Source organism: Salmo trutta, chromosome 11, assembly GCF_901001165.1.
Source record: "Salmo trutta chromosome 11, fSalTru1.1, whole genome shotgun sequence".
NCBI lineage: Eukaryota > Metazoa > Chordata > Actinopteri > Salmoniformes > Salmonidae > Salmo > Salmo trutta.
In genome coordinates, this window is record NC_042967.1 from 20,404,508 (window position 1) to 20,426,893 (window position 22,386).

At 43.1% G+C, this 22,386-nt stretch overlaps 2 protein-coding genes across 2 annotated transcripts; both read right to left on the reverse strand.

The window, feature by feature from the left end:
• Positions 1-2,157: 2,157 nt before the first annotated feature.
• Positions 2,158-4,413, reverse strand: LOC115202426 (zinc finger protein 324B-like). Its single transcript, XM_029766561.1, has 2 exons — positions 3,556-4,413; positions 2,158-3,257 (listed from the first exon to the last, which is right to left on the reverse strand). The coding sequence occupies exons 1-2, from the start codon at positions 3,830-3,832 to the stop codon at positions 2,185-2,187; spliced, it is 1,350 nt and encodes a 449-aa protein (XP_029622421.1). The 5' UTR covers positions 3,833-4,413; the 3' UTR covers positions 2,158-2,184.
• A 1,783-nt stretch (positions 4,414-6,196) lies between these two features.
• Positions 6,197-22,322, reverse strand: LOC115202434 (zinc finger and SCAN domain-containing protein 22-like). Its single transcript, XM_029766567.1, has 4 exons — positions 21,623-22,322; positions 8,237-8,373; positions 7,667-7,763; positions 6,197-7,418 (listed from the first exon to the last, which is right to left on the reverse strand). The coding sequence occupies exons 1-4, from the start codon at positions 21,903-21,905 to the stop codon at positions 6,208-6,210; spliced, it is 1,728 nt and encodes a 575-aa protein (XP_029622427.1). The 5' UTR covers positions 21,906-22,322; the 3' UTR covers positions 6,197-6,207.
• Between the last annotated feature and the right edge of the window lie 64 nt (positions 22,323-22,386).

Genomic DNA, 22,386 nt, shown 5'->3' on the forward strand with positions numbered 1-22,386 from the left:
GGGAGGCCCCGGTGCACAACTGAGCAAGAGGACAAGTACAGTGGCTTGCGAAAGTATTCACCCGCCTTGGCATTTTTCCAGTGTAGTTACAACCCCAGTTGTAACTACACTGATTCAGTATATCAACCAGCTAGCTAATTAATAGAATCACATGTACTACATTAGGGTTGAAGTGAAAACCTACAGGACAGCTGGCCAGCCAGTTTTAGAGGAATGATTCCATACATTTTTCAAATTAACTGCCAAAATGCCAACATTCCATTCAAACAACGCAGTCAATCCACAGCAATACACTGGCTGAAATCAGTTGATGATAGGACTTAGACAAGTTGTAAATGCAACAAGTACTGATATTGTATCATATAATAGCACTCACAGCTTTCCAAGAAAACTAAATCTGATACATTTATGGTCTGTTTACATATATTTAGGAGGCTATTTATTCAGAAAATTGGTATTAAACCTGTATTAAATGTATTTATAATTATATTGCAATATTTTAGATTGACTATAATTCCATTACACAACTTCTGATATGCCTTACTTTTATTTTCTTGCTGAAGTAAAAGCAGGAAATGCATCACCTACTGTATGCCTCTACTGCAATTAATTTCAATTTGACTGGTTTTGGATTTCTCCCTGACCAAGATGGCTGCCATTTGGCCCCAGTATGGATATTTTCAGTATTATGACAGAGCCCATCTAGTAATTTCATAGGATATCTATATATACAGTCAAGTAGAAATCTTAGGTCCCGTTCCACAGCTAAGGCGAGGCAACAACCAATGGTTGCGTGCCACGTCAGAGACTGACAAATTGCTGTAACATACCGTATGATGTGGTTAGCTGATACTTCATATACCTTTCCAGGCGTTTTTCGATCTGTGAAGCGTCAGCAACATCTAAGCTCTGGAACACAAACATTATTTTCCCAAGAGATATACATTACACTGTACATTTCTCATCACAACTAAAAACGTATTAATGTTATATTTACCTGCAGTAATAAAAGAGCCTACCTTTAACGTAATACTGTGGACACAAACCACACGATCAGCATTGTCCAGGAGAGGTCTGTTTGCAGGACCAGAGGTAGTAGTCTTTTTAAATGCCTGTTTATGTTGTTGTTTTTTTGTTTGATAGGGCACCATCACCTATATAGTGCACTACTTTTGAGCCCTATGGCCCCTGGTCAGTGAAATAGCACCCTATCCCCTCCTTTTGACCAGAAAAGTAGAATACCAGTATACCACTACACCAGGGAAGAATATGTACCCGACGCAGTACTGAATCAAATAAATGACAGAAATCAGACACAAAATGACACGCTTGACTGCTTTAATTTGGATTTAAAAACCACAAACAAATCCTAGGCCTATATCTAGTTTAGTCAAAAACTATTTCTTCAGTCACCCCATTTACTTATAAAATAAAACTATTGTATCCATCCCTTGTATGTTATACTTCCAATGCAAACAGTGCACAGCTATGATTTTGATTTCACAATACAACCATGCTTTATGTTCTCATACAAATCTTTGTTCATAAAGATGTATTTTTTTTTATCCACTTAGTTCAATCTACTGTGCCGCGCCCAAACAGCATACAAAAACAATCTCCATTCACAAGCAATATTGACCTTATTCACTCAGCAGCCATTGTTCATTGACCAAGGTAAAACCTTTTATGTTACATTTTATAGGGTATACATATTCGATTACATGTTGTATAGGCCCACATTTGATTTGGGACACTCAGAAGAACATGGATAGAGCATTGTCATGTGCTCAGATTTTAAAAGACAAGCGTTTATTAGCTACCACACTAGCCATCTATGGTAGAACATTCATCTGAGAACTAGGTCTAGAGAAACTTCAATTCACTTATAGAAATGTAAATGACTATACATTATTATAAAAACTGTAGACAACACCATGGGGGAAAACACAGCTCATCTATCCTACATCATGTCTAACTTCATATCAACAGTGTTGATATAAAGGAATAACAAACTATATACTATTTATGCAATAACATGGGTCAAATTAACAACCAACACCCCTGGCACACCCACACACCCACTCCTCCCCACACCCACTCCTCCCCACACACCCACTCCACCCACTCATACACTCCTCCCCACACCCACTCCTCCCCACCCATACACTCCGCCCCACACACACATCATATATCGTTCTCCATGTGAATCCTCTGGTGCCTCTTAAGGTTGCACTTCTGTGTGAAGCGTTTGCCGCAGTCCGAGCAGCTGTAGGGTCTCTCCCCAGTGTGAACGCGCCGGTGGGCCTTCAGGTTGCTTAACTTAGTGAAGCTCCGGCCACACAGGGCGCAGATGAACGGCCTCTCCCCCGTGTGGGTCTGCTGGTGGGCCTTAAGGCTACTGGGATGGGGGAAGACCTTACCACACACTGGGCAGCGGAGGGCCAGCCTCCCTGGGTGATGATGCTGGTAGTTCCCTTGTTGTTGGGTTGGGGTTTGGGAGGAGGTGAGCCCTCCCTGGGCGGTCCCCCTGTTGTACATCGGGTAGCCGCCCCGCTTGGCAGCATCCCTGTATACTCTCATGCGCGGCAGGGTTTGAGCGCTGGGCTTATATTTGGAAGGAATCCTGTAGTTTAGAGAGCTGAAGACATGACAGCCTGATGAGGAGGAGGAGACAGAGGCCCCCGCTGTGCTGGGATTGGTTTGGGGAGCAAAATCTCTAGCTAGCTGCTTCGTCTCTGCCGATTCAGAGGACGACAGAGGCTCTCTTACCAGTCGTAGGTTCGACTGAGCTTGTCTGTGAACGTCAGTATCCGTGTCTAATATTCTACGGCCTATCCACACCGGTGAGGCTGTACTCCTCGTTCTGTCACCATCATTGCTGGGTCCTCTGCTCTGGTTCTGAGATGGCCCTGCTAGTCTGGGTGTCTGGGTGACCTGTTGGGCCTCTGGGTCCGCAGAGGGAAACCCAATAGAGTCTCCCGTACTCTGAACGAGTGTGTGTGAGTCCCGCTGCTCCTCTGTGTAGGTGTGAGCTGCAGACGGCTGTATGGCCACCTTGATTCTCCACGGCTCTATGTCCTCCTCCCCTTCCTCCTCCTTAACACTGCCTACCAGCGAAGGACTGGGAGCTGGAGGAGTGGGAGTAGTTGGTTTAGCTGCTACCTGTGATGACTCCACTGTTTCCTGTCCACAGCTTCTCCACCTGACCTCTGGCTCCTCCTCCAGCTTCAGGTCACACCCGCTCAGCAGAAGCACACCTGGGGAGACAGGTGAGACAGGTGCAAAACGTTTTGCTACACAACTAATGAGACAACATAACATACATCCCCTGAACTCAAAGTATGTCTCAAACGGTATAGGCTAATTGGTTATATTGTGGTTGTGGGAACCAACCTTAGGCTGGGAAAGAACAGTGGTAGATGAGCATAGCTATTTATAAACTGTCATAGGGAGAAGCAACCCATTTTGGAAACAGTTGCAATACCTAAACATTCACCATTTAATCCTTGGTTATACCGAAAAGTATTTTGTGACTCAAAGGAAGCCCCCACTTACTGTCCTGTATTCCTGGAGGTCTGTCGTCTGTTTCCTCGTTGTAGACATCTGTCCTGCCACAGTCTCCACACCTGGCCCTCTGACTGACATCCTTCAGCTGACTCTCTGCCTGCTGCAGCAAGGTCCGCAGAGACTCCACTTCCTGTTGACCACGTCTTACCTCCTCCAGGAAGCCATCCTCCACCAGTCTGGTGATCTCGTACATGGCTGACTTTAGGACCGTCTCCATGACTCCCGAGAGCTGGGTCTGGAAGGTGAGGACGAGGTTCTCCGACATACTGCTTGTGTGTCTTTTTAACAGATCAATTCACAGTGGGATCTGCACCAAACATCTGTGCTTGTGGGAGCAAGTCAGGACTGTGTGTGTGTGATCCTGAAGTGAATCTCTTCAGAGAGCCCTATTATTCATAATAAGTGGGTAGAAATATGCCATGTCCATCACGTATCTGTTTCTCTAACCAATAAGAGTGACAGCTCCTCCAGCTAGCTAGCAACTAAAGTGGCAAAGACCGTCCAGCGCAGAAGAGTGCAACATAGGTTCAATAAAACGGTCACATCGCAAAATTCGACTAGGTAACAAACAAGGTATCAGCCAAAAATGGGGTCGTATCAGGCTTGCAAAAAAAAGAAAAGGCTAGCTAGCTAACATGATACTGGTACTAGCCTTGTTACAAGTCAATAATGGGATATTTTGCAACATACAGTACTATTGATTAAAAACGTTATTACCAAAAGGCTGACATCACTTCATGAGCATGGGGTAGTCCAGATCTTTGAAGAAATCGAAAAAAACATGCTAATCGACGATGGATTCCGGAAATCAATCGCACGTCACCCTTCTGCTGTACGGTGGCCCTGCGTGATCAACGTGCGCATGGTAAGGAAACGTTTTAAGAAACGCGTTAATAGAACAAGTGAAACCTTTCGTTTGCGCCAAATTATACATATGTGTGGGGTAGAGAATTACTTCGATAATTACTTTACTTCGTCTATCTATGATGAAAATATAGTTGTAAGCTATACAAATAGTTAAAAACATATTTACCAATGGAATTAAAGGGATTATCTGGTACTTTTGCACACTTTAGCAAGAAGTTCTGAAAGTAGCCCTCATGAGCGAAAAGTGGGTCTGATAATTGCGTACTACATCACATATGTGCAGATATGTCACCATGTCATTGATCTCTCGCTTTGCTGTGCGTGCATCTTGCTAGCTGTCACTGAAATGGCAGGGAGACTGAAGCTCATTGGCTAAACTCAAATTAGCTTCCAGAAAAACAGTCACTTTCAAACTAGGGATTTCGTGGCTAATTGAGGGTAGACAGTAATTCCGATCATAGATTATACATGTATGAACTACAGATTGACACATCCAGCCCAAAGCGGGAGGTTTAAAAAAATACTTAGTAGTCGCCAAAGGTCCGAAGCATGTCTTTAAGGAATGATATATTCACCGACTACATGGGGAGCAAAATATTTAATGTACATAAAAGACAATTACGGCAATTCAGGTTCAATTCATTCAGTTAAAAGTATTATGTACAGGAAGAAAATGCATGGTTACAGTATGGTTAGTGACTGGGGTAGAAAGCTAGCTTGATGAACAGAACATATGAGACATGCTGCATTCATGACATGTCAGAACTAAGAAACTTAGAAATGTACAACTTGGAACTCGTTGTAGGAAGATGATACCCAAGTTTCCCACTTGGAAAGTATCAAAATCAACCAATAGGAAGCTCTATGCAAATAACTTCATTTTAACTCTGAGGTTCCCAGTTTCCGACTTGCAGTAGTGGAAAAAGTACTCAAAAGTCATACTGTAGCAAAAGTAAAAATACCTTAATAGAAAATGACTCAAGTAAAACTGAAAGACACCCAGTAAAATACTACTTGAGTAAAAGTCTAAAAGTATTTCGTTTTAAATATACTTAAGTATTAAAAGTAAATGGAATTGCTAAAATGGAATTAAGTATCAAAAGTAAAAGTATTAATAATTTAAATTCTTTATATTTTGCAAACCAGACAGCAACATTTTTTGTGATTTTTACTGACAGCCAGGGGCACACTACAACACTCTGCCATTAATTTACAAACAAAGCATTTGTGTTTAGTGAGTCTGTCAGATCAGAGGCAGTAAGGATGACCAGGGATGTTCTCTTGATAAGTGCATGAATTGGACCATTTTCCTGTCAAAATGTAACAAGTACTTTTGGGTGTCAGGGAAAATGTTTGGAGTAAAAAGTACATTATTTTCTTTAAGAATGTAGTGAAGTAAAAGTAAAACTTGTAAAAAACATAAATAGTAAAGTACAGATAAGTAGTACTTTAAAGTATTTTTCCTTAAGTACTTTACACCACTGCAGACTTGTCATGAAAGCAGTATTATTCTAATGTTTGGTAGGTTGGTATGGTCATTATGACAGACAATCTATCATTTAAGGCATACATTCTTATTCAACACATGGTTAGATTTCCAACAACTAATATTGTCAATGTCCTTATTAATAAACAATTGATAAAAAAAATGTTTTTTCTCAATGTCAAATAAAATAATAACAAACCAACCTATCCTAAGATGAATGCAGTAAAAGTAAGTCGCTTTGGATAAAAGCATATGCTAAAGAACAAAAACGTAACATTTTTTTCTCTTCAGTTCAGGAGATCTGGCCTGTGTTTGCGCTGGTGCAACTTCAGATGGTCCAGTCGTTTGAAGCGGAGTCCACACACAGCACAGCAGTAAGGTCTCTCCCCGGTGTGGATGCGCAGGTGCACTTTCAAAATGTCTGCGCGTGTGAAACTCTTGTCACACATAGTGCAGCGGTGGGGTTTCTCCTGTGTGTGAATGCGCTGATGCAGCTTCAGGTTCCAGAGCCGGCTGAATTTGTTCCCACAGATGGAGCAGCAGTAGGGCTTGTCTGTCGTCTGGCTGCACTTGTGCCTCTTCAGGTCGGAGAAGGAGCTGAAGCCCTTGCCGCAGTGGCTGCAGAGGTGGAGTCCCTCTGCCTGGTGGACCCGCTGGTGGACCTTGAGGTTGCAGGCCTGGGTGAAGGTCTTACCGCACTGGGTGCAGGAGTATGGAGGCCCAGATCCTGACTCTCTAACAATTTTGTGTGTCTGCTTGTGGGCCTTGAGGGAACCAAAGTCTGGGAAGGTCATGGTACATTGATTGCAGGCATGACGCCTCCCCGCTCCTCCTGTTACCTGCTCTTGTGAACGATCTCTGAGGTTTAGAGAGTGTCCAAAGTCGTCAGCGGGATCATACAGGCTCTCTGTGTTGTTGTTGTGGGCTGAGCTTCCAGAGTGGATGGAGGTTAGTCCCCTGTGGCCAGCTCTGCAACCTGACTCTGGGACACCGTGTTCTGGGTACAAGACACTGGAGTCCTGTAGGTACCCCTCCTCGTTTATCAACAGGCAGTTCCGGTCTCCCACCTCCGGGTGGGGGGATGGCGTTGGCGACCCCACCTGCTCCCTCCGGCTCTGATGGGGGCCAGGCATGTGGGAGCGATGGTGATGGTCTCCCCCCTCAGACCCCCCCAGGTTCACCTGGTAGTGACCCGCAGCTCCGTAGCTCAGCGCCCCCAGACGAGACGGAGAACCAGGAAGCCTATCCAGCCCTTCCATGTCTAGAAGATGGTCGCGACCACCATCACCGCTGTAACCAGACTTCTCAAAGGCGCCCCCAAGGTCCTCCATGCTGTAACGAGGGCGGTAGAGAGGGTCGGTGGGGTCCTCTGGCTCTCCCTCGGGGCCCAGTGGTTCAGGCCCCTGGTCTAGACCGGACCCCCAGTCATCCTGGCACCGCTGTAGATCCTGCTGAATAAAACTCTTACTGGGCCCCGAGACGTCTGAACCATCGGCCTCTGAAGAACACAGGGGACATGAGGCATCAGAAGCATTAATATTTAAGACATTAGCAATAGTAGAAATGGTAGTAGAGTAACTGTAATGTTAAATGTCTACTTACAGTTTCAAGTTGACTTTCCATGTATAATAATGAATACATTTGAAATGACACAGCATACTATAAAAGTTACTCTTGTTATCATTCTCATCATCATAAAAGGTAGGCAATTGTCTGTGTTATGTTTGTTGTAAACTCCTGACTCACCGTCCAGGCAGAACTCCCATCTCTCCTGTAGCTCAGTGTTGTGGAGAGCCTCCTCTTTCAGCAGGCTGTCCAGCTTCTGACCTGTGACCTCTGTGGACTGGAAGAGCAAATGATTCTGACTAAATAATGGATAAACTGACCGTGACTGAATAGAGCTGACATGATGGTTTTCTATTCAGAATTCTCTTCTGGGACCCCCAGACATCTCACAACTTTGTCGTAGCCCTGAACTAGCATACCTGATTCAAGTAGTGAAGGGCTTGATGATTCGTTGACAAGTTGAATCAGGTGTTTTAATTCTGTAACAGTTCAAATATGAGGAGAGGTTTGAAAAAGGCTGCCCAATTCTTCCTCACAATTCTAATGTTCTTAAAAATATATTTCTAACTGAGCATTTTGTAACACTGCACCCTCCACTCTTCCAAGGTGTTTAGTCCCCTAGATACAAGAGGTTCTCCTAGGGCTGGTGGCCTCAGCCTCCATGAGTTTACTCAGTCCCCTACCTACCTCAGAGGTTCTCCTAGGGCTGGTGGCCTCAGCCTCCATGAGTTTAGTCAGTCCCCTACCTACCTCAGAGGTTCTCCTAGGGCTGGTGGCCTCAGCCTCCTCCAGATCATTGAAGGCTGTCTCCCCGGCCACGCCCCCACAGCTGCTCCACTCCTCCCCTGGTACCTTCTCCTGCTTCAGGCCACGCCCCCTCTCCACACCTGGCCACAGGTAAACAAAGAGAACATTTAATTTGGAGTAAAAGGAAAGTAACATTGTGGATAACGGAGTCTCCTCACATCAGATGAAGGAAAGGAAACATCTTATTAAAATGCCACCACCACCCATGACTTTGACTCTTTTCTTAAACCAATACTGTCTGATCAGTGATCACCAAAGTATGAAAGGTACACAATACAGCAGCCCATCTTCAGAGTGATTCCTCCATATGGCCAGGTTTTAGAAAACATCTAGCAGGAAAAAGTCTTAAGGTATCAGAAATACATCAGAACACAATAATGTTGAAGTAAAGACCCCTGTCAAGTAATAAACACATATTTCGTTTTGGAGAAATGATTTGCCTTCTGTAAGTTTAAGAAACTTTGCCTTTAATTCCGTAACCATACCCAACATATGTTTAAGATATTTTCTAATTTCTGTCCCTCATGAGGGAGGATAATGAAAGTTCACAGAAGTTACAAGTAATGGTATACCTACCAATTAGTTAGTGTTTTTACTGATATCAATTTGTTTCTGAATTATTAAGTGATTAATACATGTTATTCTGTTACCAAATCAGTATGAGAATTACTGATACTACATTGGGAAATCATAGTCTGTCCTCCCTTCTACTGGCATACTGTTATGTTCAGCTCATAGGATCGCATGCTACTGTCCTCTCTTCCACTGACATACTGTTATGTTCAGCTCATAGGATCTCATGCTACTGTCCTCTCTTCTACTGGCATACTGTTATGTTCAGCTCATAGGATCGCATGCTACTGTCCTCTCTTCCACTGACATACTGTTATGTTCAGCTCATAGGATCTCATGCTACTGTCCTCTCTTCTACTGGCATACTGTTATGTTCAGCTCATAGGATCTCATGCTACTGTCCTCTCTTCCACTGACATACTGTTATGTTCAGCTCATAGGATCTCATGCTACTGTCCTCTCTTCTACTGGCATACTGGTATGTTCAGCTCATAGGATCTCATGCTACTGTCCTCTCTTCTACTGGCATACTGTTATGTTCAGCTCATAGGATCTCATGCTACTGTCCTCTCTTCCACTGACATACTGTTATGTTCAGCTCATAACGGTTTTCTTTCTTTCTGTCGTCTGGTGGTCAAAGCAAGAGTGTGTAAACAGTCTGGACAACCGCTCCCTCTCAGTCGCTGCCTCTTCTCTCTCCAGTTTCTGTTACCTCTCCCGGCTCTTACTGACACCTACCCATGAGCCCCCTCTCTTTCGATTTACCTACTGTAACCAACATTCTCACCCACTGAACACCGACCGACACCGGACGTCCATGGATTTTGAAAAGCAGTTGAAATATGGTCAGTCCGCCCTGGCCTTGATTTTAACGTCCACAGAAGTCGTTTTGGGGGCTGGTCCGGCCATGATTTCAACATCTACAGCCTTGATTTGGCCCAAACATAGACGTCCATGATTGGTGGCTATTATTCTAATGACCAAATCTACAACCAATCATAGACATTTATGTTTCACAAGTTTGGACAGTACAGTAAAGAGCATAGATCAGTACAGTACATTTCACTACAGTAGAGCAGACTAGAGTAGTATAATGTACTATACTGTACAACAAAAAAAGTAACAATAGCTAGCTAACAACCTCCTTTTCCACATGGAAAAGACGGAGAGAGACTTGCTAGCTACGTCAGCTAGCTAGCTGGGATTTTCTACAAGGAATCTGCCTCCCGAAAAAGCTTCTCCCAAGTGGGTGTGACACCTACTCCCGTTGCCTACTGCACTGCTGCTTGGATTCCACCTGGCGATCCAGCGCACATGCACTGTTGAGGCGAGTGACTCTGAACTTACAATAGCTAGCCCCAAGTTGTTATATTTATCACCTGTGCTTTGTGCTATTTGCCTCATGACTCCTGCGTGCTTTGTTGACTATGAACTTGCTTGTTTACCCAACCGTGGGACAGTCTGTTTGTTCCCACACTCGGGACTCTGACTCTCTATTGGTTACACGGACTCTTGGCCTCCCATCCTATTCTAACTTACTGTACTAAATTTACTGTACTATTCTAACCACCTCTCGCCAGCTTTGTATTCATGTTACCTGATGAAACTGCTGTACAATATGATCTTGTTGCCATCTAATGCACATTCAAATGTTATGAAATCAACACTGAAGAGCTCTCCCTGTCCTCTGCCGTGCCCTGATTGTATTATTGCTGATTATATCTGGAAATGTGCATGTACAGTACATCCTGACCCATCTACTGTTGCTAGCCCCAATTCTGATATCTGCTTCATTGATTTCTGCTCTCGTAAAAGCCTGGGTTTTCTGCACGTTAACACTAGAAGCTTATTACCTAAAATTGATCAATTGAAAGTGTGGGTTCACAGCTCCAATCCAGATGTGTTGGTCATTACTGAGACGTGGTTAAGAAAGAATGTTTTGAACACTGATGTTAACCTTTCTGGTTATAACCTTTTTCAGCAAGACAGATCTTCCAAAGGTGGTGGAGTGGCAATCTTTACCAAGGATCACCTTCAGTGCTCAGTTGTCTCCACCAAGTCTGTCCCCAAACAATTTGATTTGATGATTTTAAGCATTAAACATTCAAATAACTCTTTGTTGACTGTTGCTGGGTGTTATCGTCCTCCATCAGCACCGGCCTGTACCCTAAATGCCCTAAGCTCTCTCCTTGCCCCTTACACTAAGTCTGAATTTGTCCTGCTAGGTGTCCTAAACTGGGACATGCTTAAACCACCTGACCAAGTCCTAAAGCAATGGGACTCCCTAAATATTTCTCTGATTATTACCAATCCCACAAGGTATGACTCCAAACACCCAGAAAAAATACTCTCCTTGATGTTATCCTTACAAATAATCCTGATAGGTATTAGTCTGTTTTTTTTCTGTAATGACCTTAGTGATCACTGTTTTACAGTCTGAGTTCGTAATGGCTGCTCAGTGAAACGACCTGTCCTGACTTGTCATAGACGCTTGCTAAAAAACTTTAATGAGCAAGCCTTCCTTCATGATCTGGCCTCTGTAATTTGGGGTAGAATCAGCTTGATCCCCTCTGTCGAAGACATTTGGACCTTCTTTTTTGATCTTTTCCAGTGGTACCGTTAACAAATACGTGCCCATAAAGAATATGAGAATTAAAAACAGGTTCAGCCCCTGATCTGGCAGAGTTACTCCACCTCAAGAATTCCATTTGGTAAATCGCTCAGCACACTCAGGCTGACTGGCTCTCGTTCAGGCAAATTAGAAATAAGTGCACTCAGGCTATCAGGAAGGCCAAAGTTAGTTACTTTAAGGAGCAGTTCTCTCTCTGTGGGTCTAACCCCAATACATTCTGCCAAATTAAGACCTGGAGAATAAACCCCCCTCCTCACAGCTGCCCATGTCCTTTAATGTTGATGATGTGGTTGTTACTGACAAGAAGCACATGGCTGAGCGCTTTAATCACCACTTCATTAAGTCAGGATTCCTATTTGACTCTGCCATGCCTCCTTGCCCATCCAACATTTCCTCATCTCCCACCCCTTCTAATGTGACTATCCCTGATGCTCCTCCCTCTTTTTCCCCTGCCCCTCTACAAAGTTTCCCCCTGCAGGCTGACCACGGTGCTAAAGGATCTCCTTAAACTTGACCCCAGAAAAACATCTGGTTCAGATGGTTTAGACCCTTTCTTCTTTAAGGTAGATGCCCCTATCATCGCCAAGAACATCTCAGACCTTTTTAACCTCACTCTCCTCTCTGGGTAGGTTCCCATTGCTTGGATGGCAGCCACAGTGTGTACTTTAAAGGGGGAGATCTAGCTGATCCTAACTGTTATAGGCCAATTTCTATTTTTCCCTGTTTATCAAAAATGTTGGGAAAAACTTGTCAATAATCAACTGACTGGCTTCCTTGATGTCTATAGTATTCTATATGCTCAGGTTATGGATGTGTCACTGCAACCTTAAAGGTTGCAAATGATGTCACCAGTGCCCTTGATTCTAAGCAATGTTGTACTGCTATTTTTTATTGACTTGGCCAAAGCTTTTAATACAGTAGACCATTCCATTCCTTTGGGCTGGCTATGGAGTATTGGTGTCTCGGAGGGGTCTTTGTCCTGGTGCGCTAACTACCTCTCTCAAAAAGTGCAGTGTATAAAGTCATAGCATCTGCGGTCTCAGCCACTGCCTGTCACCAAGGGAGTACCCCAAGGCCCCACACTCTTCTAAATTTACATCAACAACATAGCTCAAGCAGTAGGAAGCTCTCTCATCCATTTATATGCAGATGATAGTCTTATACTCAGCTGGCCCCTCCCTGGATTTTGTGTTAAATGCTCTACAACAAAGCTTTCTTAGTGTCCAACAAGCTTTCTCTACCCTTAACCTTGTTCTGAACGCCTCCAAAACAAAGGTCATGTGGTTTGGCAAGAAGAATGCCCCTCTTCCCACAGGTGTTATTACTACCTCTGAGGGTTTAGAGCTTGAGGTAGTCACCTCATACAAGTACTTGGGAGTATGGCTAGACAGTACACTGTCCTTCTCTCAGCACATATCAAACCTGCAGGTAAAGGTTAAATCTAGACTTGGATTCCTCTATCATAACCGCTCCTCTTTCATCACAGCTACCAAACTAACCCTGATTCAGATGACCACCCTAACCATGGTAGATTACGGAGACATAATTTATAGATCGGCAGGTAAGGGTTCTCTCGGGTGGCTAGATGTTCTTTACAATTCGGCCATCAGATTTGCCACCAATGCTCCTTATAGGACACATCACTGCACTCTATACTCCTCTGTAAACTGGTCATCTCTGTATACCTGTCGCAAGACCCACTGGTTGATGCTTATTTATAAAACCCTCTTAGGCCTCACTCCCCCCTGTCTGAGATACCTACTGCAGCCCTCATCCTCCACATACAACACCCGTTCTGCCAGTAACACTCTGTTAAAGGTCCCCAAAGCACACACATCCATGGGTCGCTCCTCTTTTCAGTTTGCTGCAGCTAACGACTGGAACGAGCTGCAAAAAAACACTCAAACTGACCGTTTTATCTCAATATCTTCATTCAAAGACTCAATCATGGACACTCTTACTGACAGTTGTGGCTGCTTCACGTGATGTATTATTGTCTCTACCTTCTTGCCCTTTGTGCTGTTGTCTGTGCCCAATAATGTTTGTACCATGTTTTGTGCTGCTACCATGTTGTGCTGCTGCCATGTTGTTGTCATGTGTTGCAACCATGTTGTTTTCATGTGTTGTTGCCATGCTATGTTGTTGTCTTAGGTCTCTCTATGTAGTGTTATGGTGTCTCTCTTGTCGTGACATTTGTTTTGTCCTATATTTTTATTTTTAATCCCAGCCACTGTCCCCGCCTAAGACCTTTTTCCTTCTGGTAGGCCATCACACGAAATCCCACTAATCTACAGAAGGAAACGCACGAGGTGGCTAAATACAGACCTCCCTCCATCTTATGCCAGCTTGCTACCTATGATCCGGCTAGCTGTCTGAATCCCACGGGACACTTATGATCACTCAGCTAAGCATGCCTCTCCTTAATGTCAATATGCCTTGTCCATTGCTGTTCTGGTTAGTGTTTATTGGCTTATTTCACTGTAGAGCCTCTAGCCCTGCTCATTATACCTTATCCAACCTTTCAGTTCCACCACCTACACATGCTATGACATCTTCTGGTTTAAATGATGTTTCTAGAGACAATATCTCTCTCATCATCACTCAATGCCTAGGTTTACCTCCACTGTATTCACATCCTACCATACCTTTGTCAGTACATTATACCTTGAAGCTATTTTATCGCCCCCAGAAACCTGCTCCTTTTACTCTCTATTCTGGACGTCATAGACGACCAATTCTCATAGCTTTTAGCCGTACCCTTATCCTGCTCCTCCTCTGTTCCTCTAGTGATGTAGAGGTGAATCCAGGCCCTGCAGTGCCTAGCTCCACTCCTATTCCCCAGGCGCTCTCTTTTGATGACTTCTGTAACCGTAATAGCCTTGGTTTCAAGCATGTTAACATTAGAAGCCTTCTCCCTAAGTTTGTTTTATTCACTGCTTTAGCACACTCTGCCAACCCGGATGTCCTAGCCGTGTCTGAATCCTGGCTTAGGAAGTCCACCAAAAACTCTGAAATCTTCATCCCTAACTACAACATTTTCCGCCAAGATAGAATGGCCAAAGGGGGCGGTGTTGCAATCTACTGCAGAGATAGCCTGCAGAGTTCTGTCCTACTATCCAGGTCTATACCCAAACAATTTGAACTTCTACTTTTAAAAATCCATCTCTCTAAAAACAAGTCTCTCACCGTTGCCGCCTGCTATAGACCACCCTCTTCCCCCAGATGTGCTCTGGACACCATATGTGAACTGATTGCCCCCCATCTATCTTCAGAGCTTGTGCTGCTAGGTGACCTAAACTGGAACATGCTTAACACCCCAGCCATCCTACAATCTAAGCTTGATGCTTTCAATCTCACACAAATTATCAATGAACCTACCAGGTACCACCCCAAAGCCGTAAACACGGGCACCCTCATAGATACAACTATGATTGTTATTATTATTTGACCATGCTGGTCATTTATGAACATTTGAACATCTAGGCCATGTGCTGTTATAATCTCCACCCGGCACAGCCAGAAGAGGACTGGCCACCCCTCATAGCCTGGTTCCTCTCTAGGTTTCTTCCTAGGTTTTGGCATTTCTAGGGAGTTTTTCCTAGCCACCGTGCTTCTATTCCTGCATTGCTTGCTGTTTGGGGTTTTAGGCTGGGTTTCTGTACAGCACTTTGAGATATCAGCTGATGTAAGAAGGGCTATATAAATCAATTTGATTTGATATCATCCTAACCAACTTGCCCTCTAAATACACCTCTGCTGTTTTCAACCAAGATCTCAGCGATCACTGCCTCATTGCCTACATCCGTAATGGGTCAGCGGTCACACGACCTCCACTCATCACTGTCAAACGCTCCCTGAAACATTTCAGCGAGCAAGCCTTTCTAATCGACCTGGCCCAGGTATCCTGGAAGGATATTGACCTCATCCCGTCAGTAGAGGATGCCTGGCTATTTTTAAAAAAATGGCTTCCTCACCATCTAAAATAAGCACGCCCCTTTCAAGAAATGTAGAACCAGGAACAGATATAGCCCTTGGTTCTCTCCAGACCTGACTGCCCTTAACCAACACAAAAACATCCTGTGGCGTTCTGCATTAGCATCGAACAGCCCCCATGATATGCAACTTTTCAGGGAAGTTAGAAACCAATATACACAGGCAGTTAGAAAAGCCAAGGCTAGCTTTTTCAAGCAGAAATTTGCTTCCTGTAACACAAACTCAAAAAAGTTGTGGGACACTGTAAAGTCCATGGAGAATAAGAACACCTCCTCCCAGCTGCCCACTGCACTGAGGATAGGAAACTCTGTCACCTCCGATAAATCCACTATAATTGAGAATTTCAATAAGCATTTATCTACGGCTGGCCATGCTTTCCACCTCGCTACCCCTACCGCGGTCAATAGCACTGCACCCCCCACAGCTTCTCGCCCAAGCCTTCCCCATTTCTCCTTCTCCCAAATCCAGTCAGCTGATGTTCTGAAAGAGCTGCAAAATCTGGACCCCTACAATTCAGCCGGGCAAGACTTTCTTTCTAAAATGATCTGCCGAAATTGTTGCAACCCCTATTACTAGCCTGTTCAACCTCTCTTTCGTGTCGTCTGAGATTCCAAAAGATTGGAAAGCAGCTGCTGTCATCCCCCTCTTCAAAGGAGGGGACACTCTTGACCCAAACTGCTACAGACCTATATCTATCCTACCCTGCCTTTCTAAGGTCTTCGAAAGTCAAGTCAACAAATTACAGACCATTTCGAATCCCACCACACCTTCTCCGCTATGCAATCTGGTTTCAGAGCTGGTCATGGGTGCACCTCAGCCACACTCAAGGTCCTAAACAATATCGTAACCGCCATCGATAAGAAACAATACTGTGCTGCTGTATTCATTGACCTGGCCAAGGCTTTCGACTCTGTCAATCACCACATCGGCAGACTCAATAGCCTCGGTTTCTCAAATGATTGCCTCGCCTGGTTCACCAACTACTTCTCTGATAGAGTTCAACGTGTCAAATCGGAGGGCCTGTTGTCCGGGCCTCTGGTAGTCTCTATGGGGGTGCCACAGGGTTCAATTCTTGGGCCAACTCTTTTCTCTGAATACATCAATGGTGTCGCACTTGCTGCTGGTGAGTCTCTGATCCACCTCTATGCAGACGACACTATTCTGTATACTTCTGGCCCTTCTTTGGACACTGTGTTAACAACCCTCCAGATGAGCTTTAATGCCATACAACTCTCCTTCCGTAGCCTCCAACTGCTTTTAAATACAAGTAAAACTAAATGCATGCTCTTCAACCGATTGCTGCCCGCACCTGCCCGCCCGTCCAGCATCACTACTCTGGACGGTTCTTACTTAGAATATGTGGACATATGCGCTCCAGCAGATATATCTCTCTGGTCACCCCCAAAGCCAATTCCTCCTTTGGCCGTCTCTCCTTCCAGTTCTCCGCTGCCAATGACTGGAACGAACTACAAAAATCTCTGAAAGTGGAAACACTTATCTCCCTCACTAGCTTTAAGCACCAGCTGTCAGAGCAGCTCACAGATCACTGCACCTGTACATAGCCCATCTATTATTTAGCCCAAACAACTACCTCTTCCCCTACTGTATTTATTTATTTATTTTGATCCTTTGCACCCCATTACTTCTATTTATACTTTGCACTTTCTTCCACTACAAATCTACCATTCCAGTGTTTAACTTGCTATATTGTATTTACTTTGCCACCATGGCCTTTTTGCCCTTATCTCACCTCATTTGCTCAAATTGTATATAGACTTATTTTTCTAATGTATTATTGACTGTATGTTTGTTTTACTCCATGTGTAACTCTGTGTTGTTGTATGTGTCGAACTGCTTTGCTTTATCTTGGCCAGGTCGCAATTGTAAATGAGAACTTGTTCTCAACTTGCCTACCTGGATAAATAAAGGTGAAATAAATAAATAAATTGTAAACACGATTTTTTTTCTTAACTGACTTGCCTAGTTAAATAAAAAATATGATACATTACTGTACTGAACTCTCTCTGTACTGTACTCTACTGTGCTGTAATGATGTCAAAACCTGTGAAACATAGACGTCTATGATTGGTTCAGATTTGTGCCATTCCGGACCAATCAAATTTGGTTTTGTTTGGGGGTGGAGCTCATTAGAATAATATACTACCGTTCAAAAGTTTGGGGTCACTTGTTGTGAAAAGTCCTTGTTTAAAGAAAATATAGTTTTTGGTCCATTAAAATAACATCAAATTGATCAGAAATACAGTATGGACATTGGTAATGTTGTAAATGACTACTGTAGCTGGAAACGGCAGATTTTTTATGGAATACAGGCGTACAGAGTCCCATTATCAGCAACCATCACTCCTGTGTTCCAATGGCACGTTGTATTACCTAATCCAAGTTTATCATTTTAAAAGGCTAATTGATCATTAGAAAACCTTTTTGCAATTCTGTTAGCAGAGCTGAAAAATTTTGTTTCAGTTAAAGAAGCAATAAAACTGGCCTTCTTTGGACTAGTGGAGCATCAGCATTTGTGGGTTCGATTACAGGCTCAAAATGACCAGAAACAAATAACATTCTTCTGAACTCATCAGTCTATTCTTGTTTTGAGAAATGAAGGCTCACAAGTCCTCAACTGGCAGCTTCATTAAATAGTACCAGCAAAACACCAGTCTCAACGTCAACAGTGAAGAGGCGACTCCGGGATGCTGGCATTCTAGGCAGAGTTGCAAAGAAAAAGCCATATCTCAGACTGGCCAATAAAAATAAAAAGATTAAAATGAGCAAAAGAACACAGACACTGGACAGAGGATTTCTGCCTAGAACGCCAGCATCCCAGTCACCTCTTCAATGTCGACGTTGAGACTGGTGTTTTGCGGGTACCATTTAATGAAGCTACCAGTTGAGGACTTGTGAGGCATCTGTTTCTCAAACTAGACACTCTAATGTACTTGTCCTCTTGCTCAGTTGTGCATCAGGGCCTTCCACTCCTCTTTCTATTATGGTTAGAGACAGTTTGCGCTGTTCTGTGAAGGTAGTAGTACACAGCGTTGTACGAGATCTTAAGTTTCTTGGCAATTTCTCTCGCATGGAATAGCCTTCATTTCTCAGAACAAGAATAGACTGATGAGTTTCAGAAGAAAGTGCTTTGTTTCTGGCCATTTTGAGCCTGTAATTGGACCCACAAATGCTGACGCTCCAGATACTTAACTAGTCTAAAGAAGGCAAGTTTTATTGCTTCTTTAAATCAGGACAATAGTTTTCAGCTCTGATAACATCATTGCAAAAGGGGTTTCTAATGATCAATTAGCCTTTTAAAATGATAACGTTGGATTTGCTAACACAACGTGCCATTGGAACACAGGAGTGATGGTTGCTGATTATGGGCCTCTGTACGCCTATGTAGATATTCCATTAAAAATCAGCCGTTTCCAGCTACAATAGTCATTTACAACATGAACGATGTCTACACTGTATTTTTGATCAATTTGATAATGGACTAAAAACTTGCTTTTCTTTCAAAAACAAGGACATTTCTAAATGACCCCAAACTTTTGAAAGGTAGTGTACATGCAATGGATGATATTGCATATTTCTACCTTTGTGTACCTATTCAGGATACATCACCATGAAGAGAATGACATTCATATCCATAATTATGCATTTCTGTGTAGTACACATCAGCGACCGATTATGTATTTCCATTTCCGTAAATCTGTTATCGGGTGTAAATCCATTTAAACTTACTGTAGTTCAATAACCAATATATTACTGTATACAGTGCCTTCAGAAAGTATTCACACCCCTTGACTTTTTCCACATTTTGTTGTGTTGCAGCCTACATTTAAAATTGATTAAAAATATATATATTTTGTCAATAACCCATCATGTCAAAATGAAATTGTTTTTCTAAATGTTTACAAATTAATACAAACTGAAAAGCTGAAATGTCTTGAGTCAATAAGCATTCAACCCCTTTGTTATGGCAAGCCTAAATAAGTTCAGGAGTAAAAATGTGCTTAACAAGTCACATAATAAGTTGCATGGACTCACTCTGTGTGCAATAACAGTGTTAACAGTCTTTTTTTAATGACTACCTCCTCTTGGTCCCTCAGTCGAACAGTGAATTTCAAACAGATTCAACCACAAAGACCAGGGAGGTTTTCCAATGCCTCGCAAAGAAAAGCACCTATTGATAGATGGGGAAAATAAACAAAGCAGACATTGAATATCCCTTTCAGCATGGTGAAGTAATTATTTAAACTTTGGATGGTGTAACAATACACCTGTAGTGGAATTTTACTGTCTCTTTCTGCTTACAGTCTCTCACACTTATCATACATGTTTTACCTGCAGCATACTTAGAAATGCGGCCGCCATCGACAGACAGGGTATTTGAGGTTTGCTCTTATAAGAATATTTTGAAGATAAATACACATCGCAGGGGATGAGGGGACGAGAGGACTAGACTTAATTGTCAATAGGGAATTGTCAAAGGAAATAGTTGGTTTTCAGTTCAACAGCTGTTTAGAATCTGTTGAATGTCAGTCCTGAACTCAGAGCTACGTGTGCCATGTTTTCATTGGTCTGTACATTGAGTGGAACAGGATACTTGTTATTTGGCCATTGGCCCAGTTGTACTGCAAGGACTTCTGATTGGTCAACCCCAGGCTAGGGTGGGGGGTTATAAGTGGCATCCTGTTTCTTTGTTCTGTGGAGAAACGCTGAGGACAGGGGAGACTGAACATCTACCTCCCAGCATAACATCTATGATTTGTCCTTCTCAAATAAATCTATTTTTGTCCCCCGATTTGCTTTGGAGTTAGTGTTACTGAAGAATAACATCAACTGCTAACACTCTCACAAGGTCAGCTCAGCGGGAGTGGAATTATTGGCTGAATACCCAGACTCTGTGGTTGCCAGGTGTTTTCTTCCTGAGCAGCCGGTCTCTGGGAGAAAACACTTTGCTGAGAAACAATGTACTTGGCTATCTTTGTGTAACAAGTAGTGATAGTATAAATATGCTGAGGGGGAAATACCTCATCAGAGCTTCTGACTAACTTCCACACAAAGTGCTGTTTATCTGTAATCTCTCCGCTGGCGTGAATAAACATAAATTAATTTAAGCTTGACTTTGGGGTCCTTAGTGGTAATTTCCACAACACACCCAAAGATACAGGCATCCTTCCTAACTCAGTTGCCTGAGAGGAAGGAAACCGCTCAGGGAATTCACCATAAGGCCAATGGTGACTTTAAAACAGTTACAGAGTTTAATGGCTGTGATAGGAGAAAACTGAGGATGGACCAAGAACATTGGAGTTACTCCACAATACTAACCTCATTGACAGAGTGAAAAGGAAGCAAACCTGTACAGAACAAAAATATTCCAAAACATGCATCCTGTTTGCAACAAGGCACTAAAGTAATACTTCCAAAAAAATTGGCAAAGCAATTCACTTTTTGTCCTGAATACAAAGGGTTATGTTTTGGGCAAATCCAACACATTACTGAGTACCACTCTCCATATTTTCAAGGATAGTGGCATCATGCTATAGGTATACTTGTAATTGTTCAGGACTGGGGAGTTTTTCAGGATGAAAACTAAACGGAGCTAAGCACAGGCAAAATCCTAGAGGAAAACGTGGTTCAGTCTGGTTTCCACCAGACAATGGAAGATGAATTCACTTTTTATTAGGACAATAACCTAAAACACAAGGCCAAATCAACAATGGAGTTGTGTACCAAGACAGTGAATGTCCCAGTTTTGACTTAAATATACTTGAAAATCTATGGCAACACCTGAAAATTGTTGTCTAGCAATGATCAACAACCAATTTGAGCTTAAAGAACTTTTTAAAATAATAACGGGCAAATGTTGCACAATCCAGGTGTGGAAAGCTCTTAGAAACATACCCACAAAGACTCACAGCTGTAATCGCTGCTAAAGGTGCTTCTACAAAGCATTGACTCAAGGGTGACTACGTATGTAAATGGGATATTTCTGTATTTGCAACCATTTTTTAAAAACATGTTTTCACTTTGTCATGATGGAGTATCGTGTGTAGATGGGTGAGAAAAATATTTTCTGAAAGCACTGTATACGGTCTTCAGATTTCTCTCTCTCTCTTCACCTGTCTGCGAGGTTCCTGAGCTTCTCTCCTCGGCTTCTTCGTCAGCTCTTCCACAGTCCGCACACTTCCCCGTACGGCCTCCCTCTCTGTCCCTCTCCCTGCGTCTGTTCTCCGACCACTGCAGCCTCTTCTTCAGCGACTCGACCTGTTCCCGGCTCCGGGACACCTCTTCCAGGAAGCTATCCTCCACCAGCCTGGTGATCTCGTACATGGCAGCCTTGAATACCGTCTCCATGACTCCGGAGAGCTGAGACTGGAAGGTTACGATGGCTTCAGACATCATGGAAAACGGTCTATGAGTAGCTAGCTACAGTTAACAGTTGGTAACGTTTAGCTACTTTTGTTCAGGTGAGTCAGTGTTACGATCCAGTCTAGCAAAAGGCTAGGAATCTATCTAGCTTACGTTAGCAGGCTAGCAAAGCTAGCTACTGTTGGAAGTTGTCTCTCTCCATGACGGTCCTAATAACATTTTTTATCATTTCGAGATTTAAGTTGTAGCATTTACTGTATATGAAGCTATTCGAATAGATATAAATGCCAGAGGTATTGAGAGAAAACAAGGTTATGGTAGTTAGCTAACTAGCTACAGAGTCAACACAAAAAGCATCCACAAAACAACAGCACTTCCGGAAACAAACCTACGAATCGGGTAGTGGGACAATCTACATTGGAACGCTCCTTACTGGAGAGAGAAGACAACATTTATTTTAAGAAAAACTTTGTTTGTTCTTACGTTTACTGTAAATAATGTTCAAAATATAATA

Excerpts from the sequence above, each read along its gene's own strand:
- LOC115202426 (XM_029766561.1), bottom strand. The coding sequence starts at position 3,832 with ATGTCGGAGAACCTCGTCCTCACCTTCCAGACCCAGCTCTCGGGAGTC. Across the intron at positions 3,258-3,555 it reads ACCTCCAGGAATACAGGACA|GTGTGCTTCTGCTGAGCGGG; the intron begins GTAAGTGGGGGC and ends CTGTCTCCCCAG.
- LOC115202434 (XM_029766567.1), bottom strand. The coding sequence starts at position 21,905 with ATGATGTCTGAAGCCATCGTAACCTTCCAGTCTCAGCTCTCCGGAGTC. Across the intron at positions 8,374-21,622 it reads CTCAGGAACCTCGCAGACAG|GTGTGGAGAGGGGGCGTGGC; the intron begins GTGAAGAGAGAG and ends ACCTGTGGCCAG. Across the intron at positions 7,419-7,666 it reads ATGGGAGTTCTGCCTGGACG|AGGCCGATGGTTCAGACGTC; the intron begins GTGAGTCAGGAG and ends TGTGTTCTTCAG.